Source organism: Acinonyx jubatus, chromosome A1, assembly GCF_027475565.1.
Source record: "Acinonyx jubatus isolate Ajub_Pintada_27869175 chromosome A1, VMU_Ajub_asm_v1.0, whole genome shotgun sequence".
NCBI lineage: Eukaryota > Metazoa > Chordata > Mammalia > Carnivora > Felidae > Acinonyx > Acinonyx jubatus.
The window spans coordinates 50,553,752-50,579,926 of NC_069380.1; the positions used below are offsets into that span (position 1 = coordinate 50,553,752).

Consider the following 26,175-nt stretch of genomic DNA (forward strand, 5'->3'; position numbering starts at 1 on the left):
TGCATCTTTAGTTTTGGATGTTTATAATGATTTACCAGCTGAAATTTGAGAAAAAAGAAGCAAGGAATTATATGTATGCTCTAGTAATTATACTTAGGAATATGACTTCACAACTGCTAGGTTTGGATAAACATAAATAAGTCTTTTTAAGGATCTTTTTAAAAAACAACAAAATAAGTAGTTATGTGGATTGGTACAAAATTTCCACCAACAGAGTATCTATATAAACTAAAAAAATGCTGTATTTCAAATTAATTAAATAGAAGTAAAGAGAAACTGTGTTATGTAAAAAAAAGAAAGAATATGTATAAAATTTATAATTATATGAATATGTATTTTATAGGATGTCATTTAATGTATATAAATTAAATATTATAATTATATATTTGAATATTCTATCTGTATCTCTAAAGTTAATATATTTAACCTAAACAAAGATATTATTTAAAAAAATACCTATTAGGAAAATTATCTTCAGAGATGCTTTATACTTGGACATACACAAACTATGTTGGTTCAAATCTGATGTATTGTTCTTTGTTGGATAAACAAACCTCTTAAAGCTAGGGGGTTTAACTTACATTGCACGTAGTATTTTGTTGTTTAACACACATGAAAAAATGACATACAAATCTAAATATTCTCAAAAAAAAATTCTCAGCACACTGCATGAATGAAAATTAACTGGTCATCAAAGAGCAACCCTACCTAGAATGTGCAAAGCTGCATGAGATCGGGTGGTGAGAGCCCTTGATCCTGTTGGTAAGGCAAGTTCAGGACTTAGAATACTACATCTGGACTGCATGTCTGCTGCAGAGGGAAGTCTGGCATCAGCAACCACTGCATTGTAACACCACAGCTCTCTGGTATTTGGTCGAAACCTTCAAGAAAGAATAATTATAGCACTTCAACATATGGTTTCATTAAAAAAATTTTTCTAAAGTAGAATTGATGATACAAAGGGATTACATACAGTCAGCTTAAAGAGGATAAAATGTAGCTCATTATTTTCTCTATCTGAGCTAAGTATATAAATAAAATGATTTATGTCACTATAAGTGGAATAATTTGAATGAAACAGTAACACGGGCTATGATTTTTTTTTATGAGTACAGGAGCAATAGTACACTGGTGCACACATATATAAAGCTTTGTACAACAAAAAGTCTACAGATGAAGTCTAAAGACAAAGGGCAAGTTGAAAGAAAATATGTGAAACACACGAGACAAAAGAACAGTATTCACAATGTATAAGAGCTCCTGCAAGACAAGTGGACAAAAGACTTGGAATGCTGTTTCCACAAATGAAACACAAATAAAGTGTAAGGAGGTGTTCAACCTTACTAATAAACAGTAAACCATAAGGGACCCACAATACCCCCCACCATTATCTCATTTCTCTTATCTCTTCCATAAAAAAATTCTCAAAAAGCTGCCTCCATTTCTTTGCCAACTTTTTGCTATGAATTCTTTTTGGAAAAGTTGTTTTAATCAACTACAGAGTACATACAAAAGAATAGTAACAAAATATTTTCAAGATAAGGTATGAAGAATAATGCCATAATGTGCACCAGTAAAAAGAACATTACTACTACCTTTTAAGTGCCCTGAATCTCCCTCCCTACTTAATTTCTTTCCTTTTCTTTCAAAGGTAGCAATTACTTTGAAGTTTAAAAGTTTATCATTCTCTTCTTACGTTTATGATTTCTCATATGTTATATCAAAATTGTGTATTATTTAAGTTTCATGTTTTGAATTGTTTATGAACAGGATACACACTTTATGTGTTTTTCTGTGGCTTGCTTTCTTCAAACAATAGAATATGCTTACAACGTATTTATACAATGGTGTATAACTGCAAGCTCATTCATTCTCATTGTTATAGAGTATTAATAGCTCATGTGACTATATTACAGCTATTTGTCCATTCTACTAATGATGGCAAAAAAATGAAAACCACTCAATTTTTCCATTACAAAAAAATGCTGCTGTGGATAATTTTATAAGTTTCCCTAAAGCATTAATACAAGAGTAAATGGGAAGGAAGAACAAAATTCTCATTTTTTCCACAACTGGTATTCCTATACAGAATACCCAGCTTCTTTTGAAAATCTGATTTATGTCAGATACAGCTAACAATCATATTCATTTATTAAGGATGGTTTTGTCAATCAATGGTGCTTGATGATCCAAATTTACTAAATACAAAGGACAATCTTGAAGAGATATTTACACACTCACAATCATAGCAGTATTATCCACAAGAGCCAAAAGGTGCAAGCAACTGAAGCATCCATGGATGGATAGTGGATAAATAAAATGTGGTAGAGACATACAATGGAATGTTATTCCAGCCTTAAACAATTCTGTCACAGGCTATAATGCGAATGAATCTTGAGAACATGATGCTAGAAATAAGCTAGTCACAAAAAAAGACAAATACTGTATGATTCCACTTATATATCAAAACTGGTCAAATTCACTGAAAGTAGAATGGTGGCTGCTACAGGCTAGAGGGACAGAGTAATAGGGAACCGTTCTTTGGGTACAGAGTTTCAGTTTTGCAAGATAAAAACATTCTGGAGATCTACTGTAGAGCAATGTGAATATACCTAACACTGCTGAATTGTACAACTAGAAATGGTTAAATGTTGTTTTTTACCATAATTAAAAATAATTATTAAAAAATCTTTATCTTAAACTTAAAAATAATACTTGGCACAGAACAAATTCTATGAAAGTACCTGCTATAATTAGTAGCATTAATATAATTGTACTACTAAGTTTTAATTTAATCTATTAATTAGTTTTTGTGTGTGTGATTATTTCTCTAGTTGCTTTTAAGATTTTTATCTTAGTCTTAGTGTTCTATAATTTCACTACAATTTCTCTTGATTGTAGATAATGGAAACACATAATTTCTAATATCTGTGAATTTACTTTTTTATTTTTTAAGTTTTATTTATTTATTTTGAGAGAGACAGAGACAGCATGAGTTGGGGAGGGGGAGACAACGAGGGAGAGAGAAATCCCAAGCAGGCTGCATGCTGTCAGCACAGAGCCAGATGCTGGGCTTTAACTCATGAACTGTGAGATCAGGACCTGAACTGAAACCAAGAGTCGGACGCTTAACCAACTGAGCCACTCAGGCGTCCCAGATATCTGCAAATTTAAACCTTTTTTTGGTTCTGGAAAATTATTAGGCATTATCTCTTCAAATGTTTGTCTCCTTTATTTTCTCTAATTTCTAATATTTTCTTCTTGGATATGTACTAGATCTTCTCATTATATTCTCAAATCTCTTTCACATTTTTTTATTAAAAACATTTTTTTAATGTTTATTTATTTTTGAGAGGGAGAGAGAGACAGACAGAATGCCAGCTGTCAGCACAGAGCCCAATGTGGGACTTGAACTCACGGACTGCAAGATCATGACCTGAGCTAAAGTCAGACGCTTAACCGACTGAATCACCCAGGCGCTCCCACTTTTTTTATATTCTTGTCTCTGTGGCATTTTGTGTAATTCCCTTTCATTTGTTCAAATCTGATCTACTCATGCATTTGTGTAAAAAACTATTCTTCATTTATAAAAGTTTTGGTTGGTTGTTTTTCAAATATGCTTCATCATCTTGAGTCTTATGAGTTTTCTTTTGTTGTTCAATTCCATCTTTTATTTTTTAAACATTTCATATATAATTTATATTATTTCTGATAATTCCAAGATCTCATTGCTTGTCTCTTGCTGAATTTCATTAAAAGTGATATTACTTGTATGTTAAGCAATCTTTGACTTGGTGCTCATACTTGATGGAATGTTAATTCATTAAAACCTATGGTACCATGCTGGTACCAAAGCATGGAGGATTTACACTGGCCTTGTGCTGGAGACAGAGGGGTATTACCTATTTGATCCCACTTCAGCATCATTCTAAGGCCAGATGCTTAACAGAATTTTCAGGATCAGTTCCCATCTCCCTCACCTTGTAGCTGGCACAATGTTTGTTTTCCAAACTGCAGCACTGCTTATCAGCAGTTGCCCTCAGCAAAATCCTGTGTTTACAGTGCTGACTGCTTACTTCTCAAGGGTTACCTCATGAGGTATGATTTTTATTTTTATGCTGGTTTTCTTTCTTTGAGGTAGGTAGGGGTGGAAGAGAGGGGCACTATATTAGTGATATCTTAGCTGAGTGCCAAGCAATGTATAAAATTTAAACTTGGGGTGCCTGGGTGGCTCAGTCAGTTGAGCAACTGACTTCAGCTCGGGTCATGATCTCACGGTTTGTGAGTTCGAGCCCCACATCGGGCTCTGTGCTGACAGCTCAGAGCCTGGAGCCTGCTTCTGATTCTGTGTTTCCCTCTCTCTCTGCCCCTCCCCGACCCATGCTCTGTCTCTCTCTGTCTCAGAAATAAATAAACATAAAAAAATTTTTTTTAATTTAAACTCATTTTTTTTTAGTTCATCAAATTGCCAAAAGTGGAAATCCCCACTCTTCAAACCATACCAATCTAGTTTGCACATCTAACACTTGCATGAAATTATTCTCAAAGTTGTAAATAACTTCTAAGTAGCTAAACCTAATGGAATTTTTTGTCATCTACTTAGTCAAGCCCTCAGCATATTCAACATCATTAAATGCTCCTCTTTATGATCCATCCCCTTCTCACTTCCATGTCAGCACACCCTTTTGGATTTTTCTAATAGTTCACTGACTGCTCTTTCTAGTCTCCTGTCTAGTTCCTCTCTCCCCTAACTTAAAATGTTTTAAGTTTAGGACTCTCCTCAACCTACATTCTCTGCCTAGGTGCTCTCGTTCAAAAACACCCCTTTAGATATACCTATAAACTAAAAATTCTGGAATTTACATTCCCAGTCCAAACCAGTCCTTTGTGCCTGGCTCACTTCTCTAACTGCCTACTTAACATGTCAAAAACAGAAATCTTGACAAAATCTGTTCCTTTCTCTGCCTCTCCTGGCTCAGTTAATGTCTATTCAAATGCCAAAATCAGAACTTTGGGAATCATCCTTGAACACTTTCTTTCCTTAAATGGCCACTGCCCCCACCCCCACCACTGCCCCCCACAACCCCACCCCCAAATCAACCACGTTCTATTGGCTCTATTCCAAACTATGTGCTACTGCCTTCTCCTCCCATCTTTCCCACCACAACCCTAAGTTTCATGCCATCCTCTCTCCCTTGCACTACTGCAGTAACCTCCTGTATCTGTGCCTGCCTCCTTCCCATCTATTTTCCACACAGTAAGTATAATCTCTTAGTGTCACTTCCCAACTCAACATCCTACAAAAACTTCCTATTGGAAGAAAACTCAAATTTCTTGATCTACCCTACAAAGTCCTGCATGTCCTAGCCCTGCCTACTCCTTTGAATTCATTTTGTGCCACTCACTCACTATGTTTTAACCACACTGGCTTTTTTCAAGTTCCTAAAACACAGCCAAGCTCTTGCTGGTACCAAAGCATTTGGGTCTACTAAGCTCTCCCTGCTCAGAAAACTTTTCTTAACTCTTCAAATGCCTGGTTCTTTTTATATTTTAAGGTCTTAACTTATACTATCTCCACTGAATGGAATATAGGTCACTGCTGTTAACCTCAATCATAGCACCCTCTTTTTCCTTAATAATGCTGAGCAAGCTCTGTAAAGTATATTACATAATCATTTTGTACAGTCTTTATCTCTGTTAAAAAAAAAAAAAAGATGACTTCCCTAAGAGCAACGACATTGTCTATCTCATATCATATAGTATGTATTTAAATATTAATAGAATAAAATCAAAATAGCAAAAATTGAAAATAATAGTGCAGTATTAGCATACAGTATTAATATTAGTATTTAATATTATTAAATGATAATAACTGTATAGTGATGCAGATAGTATGGGAAAATACAGACCCTCACATGCGGTTGGTGAAGAGAGTATTAAGGGAGAAAAGGGCAGGTATATATGACAATTCTGACTATCTTCTGACTCAGCAATTCCACTTCTTGAAAGCCACCTCATAGCAATACACTCCCATGAGTATAAAACTCTGTGCTTATATACATGTGTGTGTTTGTGTGTTCACTGGGGCATTATAGATAATACTGAAACATTAAAAAATAATCTAAAAATTTTGTTCATTAATAGGGAAATAGATCAGTATATTTTGGTATATCCAGACTACAGGATTCTATACAGTTTTAATAAAAAAGCAGTTCTTAGAGTAGTGACTTGGAAAGACCTAGAAATTGTTGTTTAGCAAAAAATCTGACTTTTAAAATGAATATATTCTTATTTGTATTTAAAAATACATGCATTTAAAAAGGTGTCAAACTGGGGCTCCGGGGTGGCTCAGTGGGTTGAGCTTCCGACTTCGACTCAGGTCATGATCTCACCTGTGAGTTCAAGCCCCACATCGGGCTCTGTGCTGACAGCTCAGAGCCTGGAGCCTGCGTCAGAGTCTGTGTCTCCCTCTCTCTCTGCCCCTCCCCTACTCACACTGTGTGTGTGTGTGTGTGTCTCTCTCTCTCTCTCTCTCTCTCAACAAATGAATAAAGGCTTGCACCATGCAAATGCCCAATGTTATGCTTCTGCGGATCCATCCCTCCAAGGGGCCTGCCTCCCTCCTGGTGCTGCAGTGCCCCTCCCGCAGGGGACCACCTACTGCAGAGCAAGCTAAGCCTGCCCCTCCTGCCCCTGTGTACCTTGCAGATCCACCCCGTCTAATATGCCCTTGGCCAGATCCCATCTCAGCAGCACTACAAACCTGGCAGTGTGTAAGCAGCCCAGACAGAGGCCACACCACTCCACAGTGAGTCCTGTCCCTGGAAGAGGGGAAGATAAGGTACACACCAGTCTGACTGTGACCCCAGTGGTGGGCTGGGGACAGACATCTAGTCTGACTGCAGCCCCGCCCACCAACACAAGTTACGCCAGACAGCACAGGGGAAGTGCCCTGCAGTTCTGTGCCACTCCAGGGACTATCCAAAATGACGAAACGGAAGAATTCTCCTCAAAAGAGACTCCAGGAAGTAGCGACAGCTAACGAATTGACCAAAACCGATTTAAGCAATATAACGGAACAAGAATTTAGAATAATAGTCATAAAATTAATCACTGGGCTTGAAAAAAGCATACAGGACAGCAGAGAATCTATTGCTACAGAGATCAAGGGACTAAAAATAGTCAGGAGGAACTAAAAAATGCTATAAATGAGGTGCAAAAAAAAATGGAGGCGGCCATAGCACGGATTGAAGAGGCAGAGGAGAGAATAGGTGAATTAGAAGACAAAATTATGGAAAATGAGGAAGCTGACAAAAAGAGAGATAAAAAAAATCCAGGAGTATGAGGGGAGAATTAGAGAACTAAGTGATGCAATCAAATGGAACAATATCTGTATCATAGAAATTCTAGAAGAGGAAGAGAAAGAGAGAGGGGCTGAAGGTGTACTTGAACAAATCATAGCTGAGACTTCCCTGATATGGGGAAGGAAACAGGCATTAAAATCAAAGAGGCACAGAGAACTACCTTCAGCTGTAACTTGAATCAAACTTCTGCATGACATATCATAGTGAAACTGGCAAAATACAAGGATAAAGAGAGAATTCTGAAAGCAGTTAGGGATAAACAGGCCCTAACTTACAAAGCTAGACACATAAGGGTAGTAGCAGACCTATCTACTGAAACTTGGTGGGCCAGAGAGGAATGGCAAGAAATCTTCAATGTGATGAACAGAAAAAATATGCAGCTGAGAATCCTTTATCCAGCAGGTCTGTCATTCAGATTAGAAGGAGAGATAAAGGTTTTCCCAAACACACAAAAACTGAAGGAATTCATCACCACTAAACCAGCCCTACAAGAGATCCTAAGGGGGATTCTGTGAGTGAAATGTTGTAAGGACCACAAAGTACCAGAGATATCACTACAAGCATGAAACCTACGGACATCACAATGACTCTAAACCCATATCTTTCAATAACAACAATGAATGTAAATGAACTAAATGCTCCAACCAAAAGACAAATGGTATCCGAATGGATAAGAAAACAAGACCCATCTATTTGCTGTCTACAAGAGACTCATTTTACACTTGAGGACAACTTCAGATTGAAAGTGAGGGGATGGAGAACTATCTATCATGCTACTGCAAGTCAGAAGAAAGCTGAGTAGCCATACTTACATCAGACAAACTAGACTTTAAATTAAAGGTGGTAACAAGAGATGAAGACGGGCATTATATAATAATTACAGGGTCTATCCATCAGGAAGAGCTAACAATTATAAATGTCTATGCACCAAATACGGGAGCCCCCAAATATATAAAAAAATCACAAACATAAGCAACCATGTTGATAAGAATGTGGTATTGCAGGGGACTTTAACACTCCACTTACAACAATGGATAGATCATCTAGACACAGGATCAATAAAGAAACAAGGGCCCTGAATGATACATTGGATCAGATGGACTTGGCAGATATATTTAGAACTCTGCATCCCAAAGCAACAGAATATATTTTCTTCTCCAGTGCACATGGAACATTCTCCAAGAGAGATCACATACTGGGTCACAAAACAGCCCTTCATAAGCATAAAAGAACTGAGATCATACCATGCACACTTGCAGACCACAATACTATGAAACTTGCAATCAACCACAGGAAAAAGCCTGGAAAACCTCCAAAAGCATGGAGGTTAAAGAACACCCCACTAAAGAATGAATGGGTCAACCAGGCAATTAGAGAAGAAATTTAAAATTATATGCAAACAAATGAAGATGAAAATACAACAATCCAAACGCTTTGGGATGCAACGAAGGCAGTTCTGAGAGGAAAATACATTGCAATCCAGGCCTATCGCCAGAAACAAGAAAAATCCCAAATACAAAATCTAACAGCACACCTAAAGGAAATAGAGCAGAACAGCAAAGACATCCCAAACCCAGCAGAAGAAGAGAAATAATAAAGATCAGAGCAGAAATAATATAGAATCTAAAAAAACTGTAGAGCAGATCAATGAAACCAAGAGTTGGTTTTTTGAAAAAATAAACAAAATTGATAAACCTGTAGCCAAGATTCTCAAAAAGAAAAGGGAGATGACCCAAATAGATAAAATCATGAATGAAAATGCAATTATTACAATCAATCCCTCAGAAATACAAGCAATAATCAGGGAATACTATGAAAAATTATATGCCAACAAACTGGACAACCTGGAAGAAATGGACAAATACCTAAGCACCCATACGCTTCTGAAACTCAAATGGAAAGAAATAGAAAACTTGAACAGACCCATTACCAGCAAAGAAATTGAATCAGTTATCAAAAATCTCCCAACAAATAAGAGTCCAGGACCAGAAGGCTTCCCTGGGGAATTCTATAGGACATTTAAAGCAGAGATAATACCTATACTTCTCAAGCTGTTCCAAAAAATTGAAAGGGAAGGAAAACTTCCAGACTCATTCTATGAAGCCAGCATTACTTTGATTCCCAAACCAGACAGAGACCCAGCAAAAAAAAGAGAACTACAGGGCAATATTCTTGATGAATACGGACGCAAAAATCCTCAACAAGATACTAGCAAATCGAATTCAACAGCATATAAAAAAAAATTATTCACCATGATCAAGTGGGATTCATTCCTGGGCTGCAGGGCTGGTTCAACATTCGCAAATCAATCAATGTGATACATCACATTAATAAAAGAAAAGAAAAGAACCATACGATCCTGTCAATCGAAGCAGAAAAAGCATTTGACAAAATTCAGCATCCTTTCTTAATAAAAACCCTCGAGAAAGTCGGGATAGAAGGAACATACTTAAACACCATAAAAGCCATTTATGAAAAGCCCACAGCTAATATCATCCTCAATGGGGAAAAACTGAGAGCTTTCTTCCTGAGATCAGGAACATGACAGGGATGTCCACTCTCACTGCTGTTTGCTAAGATAGTATTGGAAGTTCTAGTGTCAGCAATCAGACAACCAAAGGAAATCAAAGGGATCAAAATTGGCAAAGATGAAGTCAAGCTTTCACTTTTTGCAGATGACATGATATTATATATGGAAAACCAGACAGACTCCACCAAAAGTCTGCTAGAACTGATACATGAATTCAGCAAAGTCGCAGGATACAGAATTAATTTACAGAAATCAGCTGCATTCTTGTACACTAATAATGAAGGAACAGAAAGACAAAGAAACTGATCCCATTCACAATTGCACCAAGAATCATAAAATACCTAGGAATAAACCTAACCAAAAATGTAAAAGATCCGTATGCTGAAAAGTATAGAAAGCTTATGAAGGAAATTGAAGAAGATATAAAGAAATGGAAAAACATTCCATGCTCATGGGTTGGAAGAATAAATATTGTTAAAATGTCAATTCTACCCAAAGCTATCTACACATTCAATGCAATCCCAATCAAAATTGCACCAGCATTCTTCTTGAAGCTAGAACAAGCAATCCTAAAATTTATATGGAACCACAAAAGACCCCGAATAGCCAAAATAATTTTGAAGAAGAAGACCAAAGCAGGAGGCATCACAATCCCAGACTTTAGCCTCTACTACAAAGCTGTAATCATCAAGACAGCATGCTATTGGCACAAAGACAGACACAAAGACCAGTGGAATAGAATAGAGACTCCAGAATTGGACCCACAAAAGTATGGCCAACTAATCTTTGACAAAGCAGAAAAGAATATCCAATGGAAAACAGACAGTCTCTTTAACAAATGGTGCTGGGAGAACTGGACAGCAACATACAGAAGAATGAAACTAGACCACTTACTTACACCATTCACAAAAATAAACTCAAAATGGATAAAGGACCTGAATTTGACACAAGAAACCATCAAAACACTAGAGAAGAAAGCAGGAAAAAATCTCTCTGACCTCAGCCGCAGCAATTTCTTACTTGACACATCCTGAAAGGCAAGGGAATTAAAAGCAAAAATGAAGTATTAGGACCTCATGAAGATAAAAAGCTTCTACACTGCAGAGGAAACAATCAACAAAACTAAAAGGCAACCAACGGAATGGGAAAAGATATCTTAAAATGACATATTGGACAAAGGGCTAGTATCCAAAATCTATAAAGAACTCACCAAACTCCACACCCGAAAAACAGATAATCCAGTGAAGAAATGGGCAGAAAACATGAATAGACACTTGTCTAAAGAAGACATCCGGATGGCCAACAGGCACATGTAAAGATGCTCAACGTCACTCCTCATCAGGGAAATACAAATCAAAACCACACTCAGATAGCACCTCACACAAGTCAGAGTGGCTAAAATTAACAAATCAGGAGACTTTAGATGTTGGCGAGGATGTGGAGAAATGGGAACCCTCTTGCACTGTTGGTGGAAATGCAAACTGGTGCACCCACTCTGGAAAACAGTGTGGAGGTTCCTCAAAAAATTAAAAATAGATCTACCCTATGACCCAGTAATAGCACTGCTGGGAATTTACCCAAGGGATACAGGAGTGCTGATGCATAGGGGCGCTTGTACCCCAATGTTTATAGCAGCAGTTTCAACAATAGCCAAATTATGGAAAGAGCCTAAATGTCCATCAACTGATGAATGGATAAAGAAGGTATGGTTTTTATATACAATGGAATACTACTTGGCAATGAGAAAGAATGAAATACGGCCTTTTGTAGCAACGTGGATGAACTAGAGAGTGTTATACTAAGTGAAATAAGTCATACAGAGAAAGATAGATACCATATGTTTTCACTCTTACGTAGATCTTGAGAAACTTAACAGAACACCATGGGGGAGGGGAAGGGGAAAAAATAGAGAGGGAGGGAGGCAAAGCATAAGAGACTCTTAAAAACTGAGAATAAACTGAGGGTTGATGGGGGGGTGGGAGGGAGGGGAAAGTGGGTGATGGGCATTGAGGGCACCTGTTGGGATGAGCACTGGGTGTTGTATGGAAACCAATTTGACAATACATTTCGTATTAAAAAAAATAAATGAACAAACGTTAAAAAAATTTTTTAAAAATGAAAACACATATTCATGTATTAATTGTATATATATTTGAAGTGGGAAATAAAATTGCTATTCTTAACATTCATCTGCTTTCTATAGGTGTTAAGTTTCTAATTATACAGGAGAAATTCTCTGTTAAGACTACAAAAAGAAGCATTCTGGATGGAAGGAAAGTCAAAGTAAGCTAATACTGAATCTGCAGTACCTATGACAGCTGTAAAATGCAAGTACCCTAGTGAAAAACACAAAGGACATAAAATAGCCTGAAGTCAGGATAACAGAATAAAAACTCTAATTCTGATTACAAGAAAACACCCTCCAGCTGTTTTAGTGAAACACTGGAGGAGTGACTGCTCTTCATCTCTCAATCTTTGTTCTGGAACAAAGGGGTAAATGGTCAAGGACTGTGGAGACATTTGAGATCATCTCTCCCAACGTTATCACCATATGTGAAAAAGGCAAGGTTCAACTAACTGCCTACCACACTTCTGAGTTCTGTTAAGACTCTAGGAAATGGCTCTAGTTATACTATTAGAATCCAGTTCTGCTATTAACTAATGTAGAGAATGCATTTCTAATTTAGTGAATGTATCCATAAACAAATTCCACCCTGTCAACTTTTATTTTGCTAATACAAATTTACTTCATTTAAAAATAAAACATATAAAAGTTATACATATTCTATAAAGATTCTAGAAAATAAAACACCCTAGGTTCAAACCAGTGCTTGCTCTTTGGTAACTAAGTCTCTTGTGTATGGACTTGTAATCAGTAAATAACTAATGACTAGTCTATCTTTACACCATGTGCCTTTCTATACCCTCCATGCTATCCCACATGACCATTCTAATTTTGATTCCTAGTATTTCATGTCTCCGTAAGATTTACTATAAGACTACTTACCTGCAGTCTTTCATTATCTAATCTATCCTATGTAATGCTGCCAAGGAGAATGAAAAGCACTACTCAATTCTGGCTTCTTCACTTCTCACAAAGTGTCCGAGTAAGATAGTTATGCTGGTCAGCAACCTGGGAAGCAATATAATTACTTCACTCTGAATGCAGCCTTAGGAATGATAGCATGGCCTCTTAAGACGTGGCTGGCTGATAGAAATGAAAGCAGGCACGTGCAGAGGAAGGAAGACAGAAAAAGCCTTTTGCCTTTCCTTACTGGTGCTACTTAAACCTTTCAATTTATCTAATTCCTGTCCACTGATGTTGGCCAAATAAACAATGCAAGGGATTGGGGCAGGGTGGGGGAGGTAAGTCCTGTGATAAGTCACTCTGGTAATGCAGGGGACACCTCCTACTAGTATTCAAACCTAGAGTTGCTGAAAGGGTCAACACTTTTCTTTACTCATTATGTATATAAAGCACCATAATAAATTTTAAACAAATACAATATAATTTGAGTCTCTAGTGTATCTGTATCCATTCTCTACATTTTTACAGTTTCCAGAGTTTGGTAGCCCTATACATTTCGACATTTCTCTACCAATTTGGGGATCCTGTTATGTGCATTCATAAAGGGTGAGTTTATTTACCTTAATTATTCTGTACTATGTTTGGCATAGTTTCTTCTACATAGTCGGTAATAATTCAATATTTATGAAAAAAGAATGAGCTCTACGCAGTTTAGATATGATTGCTAAAAGACCAAAAATAATAACAGAATTCTTAAAAGTAAAAGTGCTTAATATAATGACAGTGGCAAACAATTCTATAGCACCTACTATGTGCCTCAGCTCTAAATTCTTCACTCCTCCTAACAATCTATGAGGTAGGTACTATTATCATTCCAAATTTATTTTTTTAAAAAAAATTTTTTTTTTAACGTTTATTTATTTTTGAGACAGAGAGACAGAGCATGAACAGGGGATGGGCAGAGAGAGAGGGAGACACAGAATCGGAAGCAGGCTCCAGGCTCTGAGCCATCAGCCCAGAGCCCGACGCGGGGCTCGAACTCACGGACCGCGAGATCGTGACCTGAGCTGAAGTCGGACGCTCAACCGACTGAGCCACCCAGGCGCCCCTATCATTCCAAATTTATAAATGACAGAAGTGAAGCACATAGAGCCATGATAACTATTCCAAGTTGACACAGAAAGCAAATTGTGGATGTGGGATAAACTGAGGCAGCCTGGCTGCCTTAATCACTGCACTACACTGTAAAGGTCCCAGGAAGCACAGTTAAATAGGAAAGTACTCATGTATGTAAAGTCTGCTTATACATGAATTTTATATCACCACAAAAGTATAATTTGATCAAAACTTATTCACCACTCTATTTTATAAACAGAGCTTACCTCCAAATGACATCATATACAGGGTCAAGACACACACCGAATCCTTGCAGATCCTCTTGTTCAGAGTCATTAAAAGTTTTACAACTCCCATCCACTTTATTGATCAGAAGACATTTAAATGGAGGAGGTTCTGACATAGAAGCAGGTACCAAGCCTTGAGGAAAGATATTTATACATCTTAAAAATGCATTACCCTTTTACATACCCTCAGCTTAGAAATTAAGTATTACTTATAAGGTAAGTATTATTATTACATCCATTTCACAGATGAGACAAAACTGAGATTTAAATAGATTAACTAAACATTTTTAAGTAATAGAATTAGGACTAAAACTTCAGGTGTTCTAAATCCACAACACATGCTCTTAAAATCTATATTACCCTATTATATAATTATTTATGGTATCACAGACACAAGTATAGATTGATACCTACAGATGGAACCTCAAAGTTTGACTTACATAACCTTTCATAAAAATTAATTTCTACCATTTACCTATCAGAACTAATATACAAAAATTCCTCCTTCCAACACAGGGTTTATCCTACTTCAATTTGGTTCATATTTCCACGACTCCCTAGCTTATAAATACTCATATAAACACAGACACTTAGAAGCTTCTTTAAAATTTCTTCAAACAGAAAGAAAACAAAAAGCTCTAAGACTTATCTAATGATAAGGAAAGATGATGAATCATTTACTATCAATCAAGAAAATGATTTTGGGAAGGACGTTTTTTAGGGATATTACCTATTATGTGTTTACTGGCAAAAATTTCTGATGTAGCAAGTACATGAGAATTAATAAGTGCTTCATCAATTCGCAAGAAAGTCTGGTCCCCACTTGCACCTATCCAGGTAGCTTTTCTTCCATATTTTGATCCAATGTTAGGCATGGGAGCTGGTTTTGCATTCCAGTATGGCACATCCAAAATTGGTCTGCCAAGTTGTCCTTTCTAAAAAATTAAATAAACCATAATAACAACATTATTGGATAAAAAAATATCTGATTTTTTATAAAATTAAGAAGACAGTAGACAAAAATAGCTCTATGAAAAATTATTCTTTATTTACTGTTAGTACTTTTACTTATTAATGACATTCATGTGAAATTTGGACCAAAATTTATATAGAAATAAAATAATTTCTATTATTCTTAGAAACTCTGCTCCTAATAAGCCACAAAATGCATTATTAAAAAACAATAATAAAGCTAAATATTTTCCATGCAAGAAATCTCCCTGAAATATTGTCTTTACCTACATTTAAATGGAAAGTAAAATATACAACATGTTAAAAAAAATTAGTATTACAAATTGTTCATTTAAAAAATTCACTTTGAAAAAAATCACTGTGATATTGACAGTATACAATGAAAGTCACTATTAAAATCACAGTCTGAAAATATTTGAGTAAAGGCCAAAATAATGAATACTACAACTTGTGAATACAATTTGAAAATTAAGTATGTTCACATGATCATGTGTTAGTAAGTTATTTCATTTATGTTTCAAGATAAACAGCAGAAACAATGTTAAGGAATGGTATCTTAAGTAAATAATTGTTAACTTATTTAAAACTATGGCTGTCCACAGGTACTAGGTTAGGTAAGAGTTTAATTTAAAAAATAAGAGGAAGCCTTTCTCCACTAAGCTAGTAGCTATAAAAGAATGCTGATGGTGGATAGGTAAACATTCATCCACCCCAGGCTCAGGAGCTCGCCCACCCCCCACAAAAACTTCCCTTCCAAAAACCCTCTGGAGGGTGGAAAATGCTGGATCTTGACTTCCAGCGCATCATTGTCTGTAAGTAATGGGAATGAGAAACCATTAGCAAAAAAGCTGAAGAACAAGGGAGTCTGGAGCACTATAAACAGCCTGGTTAATTCTCACCCCAACTATTAGGTTTCTAGTGAGTTCTATCACTCCAACATCATAGCAAGAAACCACAGCCACAAAGTGACTGCAAAAGCAACAGAACTTCAATCCCTGGGCTGAGCCAGGGGAGGGAAAAGTGGCAAGCACAGGAACAGAGAAGCCAAAAAAACCCTGATGTTTATTCTCAGCTTCTTTCAATGTCTGTTCTTATTTTTTGACAAAAAAACAAAAAAACAAAAAAAAAACAGAACAAACAAAAAAAAACCCCATAAGAATGTGAACAGTGAGCAAAATATATCATATTCAAGGACATTATGCTTTCAGAAGAAAAAGAATTCTATTTGTCATTAACTACCGAAATAAGTATCTACTCCCTTACTATCAACCAACTAATGTAAAGAAAAGCAGTGTAAAAATACAACAGATGCCTGGACAACCCCAGGCATTCAGAATATGGCTACACATAAACCATATTTAAATTCATGAAAGTTCACAACTAGAACTTCTAGGGGTAGAGGACAATAATGGTTGTCTGATTTCAAATATTAACATTCACAATCCCCCCTCCCCTGCAAAACAATATAAAAACCAATACACAGGGCAAAGAAAACCACACATCACTCAAGCCTTCAGCAGTATTAGGAAATAGCAGATCTGCTGACCTTTAAGTCACCTGCAACCAGAGGAATAAAACAAATTCCAACCATTTTCTCCACCCACCTGCCACTGCAAGTTGGAGGGGGTGAAGCCTGCAAAAGGGGTGGCTTGAGAAGAAGACAGGAGTACAGAGGACTAGGAAAAAGCACTGGTAAAATCATCTACCCAAAGAGAAAACCTAACCCTTAATGTCAAAACACTAAATGTAGGTTAAGGGCTTGAAGGTTCACAGCACCAGCTACAGGAAAAAGGCTTCAAAGTGTGCAGGGCCACTTCTCACCCATCAGACTGTCACGAATTAAAAGGCATGACAGTGCATTGTGTTGGCAAAGCTGTGGAGAAACAGGTATTCTCATCCATTGCTGGCGAGAATACAAAACAGAAGGGAGTTGTTAATATCTCACAAAACTACACAGGCACTAACCTTCAACCCAGCAACCTTACTTCTAGAAATTTACCTCAAAGATACACCTCTAACAGTATTTATTGTTTTGTTGCAAAATATTGGAAAGCACTTAAATGTCCAAGCATCATAAACTGACTGAATAAAATATAGTATATATGTACAATGTACTATGCAGAAATAAAAAAAAAGAATAAGGAAGATCTCTACGAACATGGAGTGATTTCCAGGAAATACAGTACAGTAAAAAGGGCAAAGTGCAGAAGAGCATATATAAAATGCTACCTTTTGAAAAATAAAGAAGGGGAAATAATTATGTAACATGTGTTACATACATACGCATATATATATGCACACAAACCTGTATCTATACAATGCAGATGTAGACAGTATATGTGTGTACTTATTTATTTATTAATCCTACAAGAAACTCAGGAAGGATAAACTGGAAAACAATGAAGTTTATTACTTACAAGCATGGAGTAAAACGGATAGGGGGGAAATGACATTTGACAGTATATACTATTTTTGCATAACTTAACTTTTAGAAACATGTCAATGTTCTACATATTCAAATAATAAAATTACACCTAAGGATATGAGAAGAGGGATCCTAAAACTAAAACAAATTGAAACAGTGCATTGGGCCACAAGCCTGTCTCCTTGGAAGTCTGAGAGCTCAAAGGGGGCATGACATGTCAGGCGTCAGCATTTTAACCTGTGTGTTCCCAGAAAGGGCTAGGGGGCCTGTTACCACAGGGAGAAGAAGGAGGCCACTGTGTAACAGTCTTCTGCATCTGCCCCTTTTCTACTACTGCTGACACCCCTCGGGAGCCTCATTCATTGTTTGAGGACGAAGTGATCTCCTCCATGCTGAAAGGTCATCTCTCTTTCTCCCTTAGCCCCTGACATCAGATCTTACTCACTTTACAGAGATGAACCCCTGCCCCAGGACAGGGTGAGACAAATGGATCTGAAAAAGGGCTTGTTTTCAGAAACAAGGGGAAGAAGGGTAATCCTTGGCTGTTGCTGCTCTTCACAAAGAATCTGTTATTTGTACCTATTCTTATTAATATTAACTATTTTTTAAAATGAAACAAAAAGCAAACTGAAGCAAATGAATCCAATTCTATTCCAAAGGAATAACATAATTCCACTGAACTGGGGTAAGAAGAAAAACCCACGTGACTTATAAACACAATACTTGACTTTATACCTTTAGCTTTGGGGAGGGACACAGGTAAAAGGGGGCAGGAGCGAGAGGGACAGAAAATCCTGAACTCCTTTCAGTGAGTTTGTGTTTATAGTGGTGAGGGGAAAATCAAATATAAAACTATTTTACCCATATTTTAGGACTGACTGAATGAGAAATAAATGTATTGATATTGTTAGAAGCCAAAATTCTTACTGTGGAAAAAGGAAACAAAACAAACATGGAATGGGTCAAGGTAAGAAAGACCCCTATAGGGATGAAATGGAATTAGAGGTACTGACTGGTATGGGCTTATGATTTCTAAAATACTTACATGTATAGATATATGTACATATATGTGTACTGGGGATATAAAGACACCCCATAGCAATAAATATACCTAGTGCTCAACTGGGTGTCTAATCCTATTCCCCACTAAAACAAACCTGCATTCTCAGAGAAATGGCTGATTCTAGGCTTACAGGTAAGCCTGAAACATCTTGTTATGCCAGGAAATAAGGAAATGCTCCCAAAAATGAAGGGGCATGTCACAAGAACACAGGAGCCAGCTTGAAGGGACTTGAATCGATGAAATACGAGACAATCGAAGCAACCAAATAATTAAGGACAGTAATGAAAAAAATACAAATACATGCATCTGTATGAAACAAATAAGATGGGCTCTTGCTTACACTAAAATGCAAAGGGCCAATTGGTAAATGTGATGGCGTGCTGGAATTAGAAAATCATCTTTTTGTAACCGTTATAGTTAAAGAATGGTCTAGGCAAGAATGGGATGCTAAATCTAGGGGGAAACTGCATGAAAAGCAGGTACCCTACAACTGTCTTTTTAATAGGACTCACTTAATTGAATCAACCCATAAATTCCTTATTAATTTCAAGGGAAAAAATACTAATTATGCAGTAGAGAAATTAAACATTTTCCAGGTAATCAAAAATTGCATCACCAATGAAGGGCAGGTGGGTATTTTGTGCCTCCAGACGTGATACCTGAGAAGAACACAACATCACTTACATAGTATTTTGGCTTGGAATGCACAACCTGAAATCTAAAGATGAGAAAATAGCAGAGAAACAAAAATGAGGCTCATTTTATTAGGAAAAAAAAAAAAAGTACTATACTCTTCAAAAACATCAATGTCATCATAATAAAGAAAAGGTGTGGGTGTGGTACAGATTAAAGGAGACTAATGAGACATGATAATCAGATGCAATGACTGATCATAGATTAGAGGAGACAAAAAAAAAGTCAAAAAGTAATTACTGGATCAATCAAAAAAATATAAACTGAAGTATTCAAGAGTAAAGGGTCACAATATATGTAAAGTTATTCTTAAAGGATTCAGGAAAAAAAGTTTTACACACACACCCACAGAGTGTGTAAGGGACAATAAGAGCATGTATGTAAAAGTTATAAAGCAAATCAAAATGTTACCAATAGATGAATCTGGCTCAAGGGTATATGGGTGTTCTATGTACTACTCTTACTTTTTGCAACCTTTCTGAAGTTTAAAATTATTTCCAAATAAAAGATTCTTTTTTTTTTTTTTTCAAGTTTATTTGAGAGAAAGAGCAAGTGAGAGAGCATGGCAGGGGCAGAGAGAGGGAGAGAAAGAATCCCAAGCAGGCTCCATGCTGACAGCAGAGAGTCCAATGCGGGGCTCAAATTCATGAACCGTGAGATCATGACCTAAGTCAGATACTTAACCGACTGAGCCACCCAGGTGCCCGAAAAGATTTTTTCTTAAAGTTCACATTCACATTTTTGAAAAATCAATAGCTGCAAATTCCAACCCAGAAATTTAGGTTATAGAGTTGTAAACAGTTACCCATGACAGAGATGGTATAGGTTTTATGAGGCTTAAAGTCTTATGAGGCTTTTCCTTGATCTCTATTATGACCAAACTATACAAAACTCTCAGAGCATTTTTTACTCTTTTGAAGTTTTGGCAAAAAGAGAGAAACAAACAGGCAAACAGAGGGAAACAGAGAGAGAGAGAGAGAGAGAGATAAGGAGAGGAAAAAGGAAACTATAATTTTAAATAAATCTATTAAGAAAACTAGGCCTTTAAGAAGTGCTAAGTTAGAAACAGTTCTATAGGTTAAGAAAAATCAGTCTGTGCAAGCTAGTTGGGAAATACGCTTCCAAATGATAGAATTAGCTCTACTGAATGTTTAAAGAATTTTGACCTGGAATAAACATGTCCAACTCTAATACATTGTTAAATTTAATAAATTCTAATGCTATCCTGGAGAAGAAAGTTATTTCAAAGTAACGTCATTCAGGTCTTGTGTGTGCTAGATGTAGAGACAGGAAATATGCATATGCAATAATTATAACACAAGAATTTCACTGAAACCAGAAAAAACAGCTAACACAAATTGTAAGGCAATGGTACAATGCAATACTATTAATGCTTAAAAAATTCCTTACAGAAAAACTTCCAAATGTGAAGACCTGTCCATCCATTAAAAGTACTGCCGTGTGGTTGCTGCCTGCAGTAACTTGTGTGCTAGGGCCTGGCAGTGCTTGAACAAGGGTGGGACATCCCCTAGGTTAAAAAAAAAAAAAATTAAGTCAATTTCTTACAGGCCTCAACTGAAATAAAAAGTAATAAATAAACATTGCAATAAGGAATCGAAGACATAAAAGGCACTAATAGTATATTTACTAAATACTTATTGAGGTACTATATGCCTGTTTCCACCTAGATCCACAAAGATGTAAAAGAGGTTATCACTGACTTCATAGAGATTATTAAAAAGATTTCCTAAATTTATTACTCTAATTATGGACACACAATCTCTGTCTTTTCTCAAAGACTGGTGCTACTTTTGCTTTTATAGCAAAAGTCATGTTATAAATATTTGTTGGATGAAATAAAAATCATACACAGCTTTAACAGGAACTATACAAAACAATCAATTTTATACTCTTTTTCCTACCTTTTTTTTACTGAGCTATAATTTTAGATTTTAATACAGTAGTTAATGAAATCAGAGTGGGATATGGTGAGAGGCACTACAACAGTGGCTAGAAGCTTAAACTCTAGAGCTAGATGAGATGGCCAGGGTGTGAACCCTGGCTCCAACAGCATTGTGACCATGACTTTAAGCAAGTTACTCATCTTTTTTGTGTTTTAATTTTCTCTTCTATAACATGGAGGATAGTACTAACTAGTACCTACCCCATAGGCTTCCTACGAACAATAAAGAAGTTTATATACATCAAGTGCTTGGCTCAGTGTCCAGCACACAGTTAACACTGAATAAATGACACCCTCATATCCACTGTATCCATCCTTGTCCCCATCCTTGTATCACTTTACTAACCATTTATTCACCATTTTTAGTAATCATTATCTGTAATTAGAATAATCACTGTAGAAACAGTTGACACATAATAGGAACTCTGTTTCAGACAATTATGATACTTCAAATTTTTTAAAAATTACATAAAGTACATTTTTTAATGGTTATTCAGGCTCCAATGAAAACTGAGTTGGAAAGGGCGAGACTAGCACCTGGAAACCTAGTTATGAAAATTTCACAATAATCTGGATGAGTTATGATAAAGGCCTGAACTAAAAACAGTGTGGATTCAAAGAAATGAATGAGTATGATAGCTGTGTAAGGAACGGAACTGACTAGACTTGGCAGGAAGGTTTTTGCTTAAGCAGCAAGGTAGACGGTGGTAACATTCACTCAAGCTATGAAAATGAATGAGAGATCTAGGAAGACAATTAGAGCAAAGAAGAGATCCTAATTTTCATCATGAGTTTTTTCCAACACTTCAGGTATGGACGGACAGAGGAAGAAGAGCTCACAGCAATCTAGGACATAACAAAGAGGAAGCATGAACTCTGGGAAAATGTGGCACGAAGACAGTCACTGGAGGAGAAAGTTTCAAGAAGGGGGATATAATGTACATGCTAAACACTCCAGAGACACATACAAGTGACCATGGGACTTAGCAAGGAAAAAGTCTCTGGTGGAAATAGGCACAACACTACAGCAGATGAGGCATTAACAGTGGGGCCAGAGACTATGCAAAGCCTCTTCAAGAATCTCTGCCCCAAAACAGAAAAAAGAAAGGAGAACCAACAGCTAAAGAGGAAATGAAGCTCAATGAGGCTTTGTTCCTTTTAAGAAGACAGAAATCTGTTTAAGTTTACAAGAGTGAGTAAAGATAAAAAGGCTAAAGATACAGTTTAGACAGGAGAAATGAAACAGAACTAGATCCCTAGGGTAAAGGCTTCATAGCATGGACAAGAACAGGTCCTTGTTTCAAAGTAACATGAAAAGGAGCAAAGAAATAGTATGGATGCACGTAGGTGTGTAGAGTTGGTGGGCTAAAGAATTTTCCACCTAATGGTTTTTATTTTTGTAGTGATGTGAACAGAAGTCACATGCTGAGAGAAGAAGGAAATGGGTAAGCAGAGAATATGAAGATTACAAAAAAGGGATGGTAAAGGGAACAAATAAATATCTAGACCAGGAGTTTTAACTCAGATCCAAAGGATTTCTAGAAAGCCTATGAGTGAACTTCAGGACATCCGTGAACCTCCTAAATTTATAAACCAACTTTTTTTTTTTTTTAATTTTTCTTAACTTTTTTTTTTGAGAGACATAGAAACAGAGTGCGAGCAGAGGAGGAGGAGGAGAGACAGTGAGGGAGACACAGAATCCAAAGCAGACTCCAGGCTCTGAGCTGTCAGCACAGAGCCTGGTGTGGGGCTTGAACTCACAAACCGTGAGATCATGACCTGAGCCGAAGTCGGGCACTTAACTGACTGAGCCACTCAGGTGCCCCATAAGCCAACTTTTATGTATATGTTCTTATACCTACTGTTCTGAAGAGAGATCCCATATCTTTCATCAAATTCAAGAGATGTGAAACCAAATAGTCCCAAACCACAAAACAGAACAATTACTGCCCATTGTAGAAGACCTGGTTGAATCTGGAAATCATTTAACAATCTGCACATATATGGTGATTTACTTTTTTCCAGAAGTCTAAGTTAGACATGGAAAATATGGATAGATTGATTCATGCAGGAAGTGTTGCCATGCCCTATTATCAAGACCAAGAGGGCAAAAAAACTGAGGTTGCTGGTAAGAGTATAGGTGAAAAGAATCCATAACAATCTCTAAGTTGGGTAGAAAATAAAGTAAAAAAGGTCAGAGAGAGTAAAAATGTAAAGTGTAGTGGGGAATGAAGTACTGATAAAGTCAAAGGCCAAGTAAAGTAAAGCTATCATCAGACTATGAGCTTTTTATAAACTTAGGAATTCAGAGTTGGAGCTATGCTTGATCCAAGATGGGTCTTGGAAATAACCACCATGAATGTGGAAGTAAAGTTTACTAGATACAAGGTGCCAAGATAGGTATAGTGTATGGGATCATTCTCACGGATACTGAAGTCACTCATGAATGGGACAAGACTCAGAGACAGAAAACACTGTGAACCAGATACTAAATTTTCAGTGAATGAAAGGCAATGACTGAACGGTAGGTAATAAAAGGGAGTACAACAGAATGATCTTGCCTCAAAAGAGTGGTAGTTTTTTGACTTGAGGATGGAGTAACATGGCCAAGAATAGTAGTGAAAGGTAAATCGTTTTCAACTCTGAGCTATAGAGACTTTTGCCAAAAAGACAACTAACTGTCCATTCAAAGGGTTATACGGTGAACTAATGCTCTCTAACAGAAATGTCCACTAACAAAGAATGAAGGGGACGTTCTTATATCTGTTAACTTATCTGCAATTTTGCAAAGCACTTTCACATAAACTGTATAACTGATTATCAAAATAACTCTATAGGTAGATCTGAAGAGCTCAAAGCATCTTCCCAAGAGCTGATAGCAGACCTTCTAATACATAGTCTTTGAACTCTTTCCATAATATTAGTGAGCCCATTTATTGTTTTGAAAACACAAGAACAGAAAAGAAAAATCACGTGTGTATGTTTGCATGCATGTGTGCACACTAGGCATTTCACATACACTGAATTGATTCTTCCACAATCCTATGGGATATTTAAACTAAGGTCTAGTAAACTGCAGTCAGTCACATAGTTGGTAGGAGATGAAGATTTCAACCTTGTCTAAATGGTTCCAGATACTATGATTGGGTAATAAATATACTAATGCAGAATGTAGTCAGGATAGCAAGAAAAAGATGAAACTCAAAAATACTATAAGAATGATCAAAATTCTACTGGAAAACAGAATTAAAGTATCTAAACTTTATAATCTCTTTGCAAATATCCAGGTTTAAGTTTACTGTAAATGGTTTAAAAAGAATACAGAATTCAGACATTTAGAAGCATACTGAACAAAATAAACTAAAAAGAGGGTTAGTAGACTCATGGCAGGGGTGAATATAAAAAAGCTCTCACAAACTTTCTGACATTCACTTTAAAAAGCAGCAGCTAACAGCACTGAGCACCTACTATGGACTAGGCCCTATACTAAGTGACAGGCATTATCCTCCTGAATTCTCACAACAACCTTCTGAAGGAAATGTACTTACTCCATCCAATTAAACAGAGAAAGAAACTGAGACAAAGGAAAGTTAAGAAACATGGCCACGGTCATATAGGCACCAAGTGATAGAATCAGGACCCAAACTGGAGAATGAACTCAGTCATTCTGCCAAGACAACACATTAAATAAAGAGACTATCAATAACATTTTTATTAATCTTTACCACAATGCACACTACAATATTTACTTTGCTTTAACCACACATAATCAATGTGTGCTATACAATAAATTCCAATTAAAAGAACTTGATTACTATAAACTTTTAAAAATAACCCCCAACTATGTACTTTATTTCAACTAAATACCTATAAATGTTTTCTTTGTGGTAGTTAACATGTATGCTACAGGGGCTCTGTTCCTCCTGGGACTGTTCCTCCATAGAAGTGGCTAATTCATCTCTGAATCAATACCACAGGTATTGTGTCCTGCCTTCCAAGTCCCACATGGGCCCAGACAAACAGGGTAACTAGAGTGGTTACAATAGAAAGTTTTGACTAATTTCTGTTTAACACACCAGGAACAGTGTGTAGGCATTGTTTCACTGGGTTACCCAGTTTAGCTCTTCCCACACCACATGTTACAACCTTCCAGTTACAACTCAATCAATGGAGCCAGGAATGAAAATGTACCTGTGGGGAAAGAACCATTTTGAGCAGTGAAAGCAAACTCCATCAGAGTTAAGTCTTAAGAAACTGATATTTTGTCAACACTTAAACCTATCATATTTTTGTGAAGATGATAAATTCAAGCTATTCAAAAATACTCAGCAAACTGCTATAATATTATCACCTGAGCAAGTCACTGAAAATCAAGGGATGGTGCTCACTGATAAAATCAGGTCTACAAGACAATGTTTTTAGGTAACCTCTCATTTTAAAAGCTGACAAGAGCATCTTCTCTTTCAACAACCATTACACCTCAATGTAGTGTAGCAGAATCTTGTGCTTATGCGGTTCCTTCTACATATTTCACATTACTTGAGGGCTGTGACTTGATTATAATCATGATTTTCACTGTTTCCCTCCCACTCAGTCAAGACCATGAAATACAGCTATTTGCCAATTATTTTCTGTGGAATGGCATCCAAGTATAAAGTATGACTTGTGAAGAAATGCCATCCTGCTGCACATGATTGATGGTCCATCATGTCTAACTATAATGCACCCTTCTCA

The 26,175-nt window shown here is 36.6% G+C and overlaps 1 protein-coding gene across 13 annotated transcripts in view; it reads right to left on the minus strand.

Moving 5' to 3' along the window:
• Positions 1-26,175, minus strand: part of MYCBP2 (MYC binding protein 2) — a 281,767-nt gene that overhangs the window by 153,362 nt on the left and 102,230 nt on the right. For all 13 annotated transcript variants that reach the window (XM_053216756.1, XM_053216750.1, XM_027065047.2 and 10 more), the window contains 4 exons: positions 20,889-21,006; positions 15,056-15,260; positions 14,305-14,458; positions 709-881 (listed from right to left, as the gene is read on the minus strand). In XM_053216756.1, coding sequence (XP_053072731.1) covers positions 709-881; positions 14,305-14,458; positions 15,056-15,260; positions 20,889-21,006 — 650 coding nt within the window. The remainder of the gene's footprint in view (positions 1-708; positions 882-14,304; positions 14,459-15,055; positions 15,261-20,888; positions 21,007-26,175) is intronic.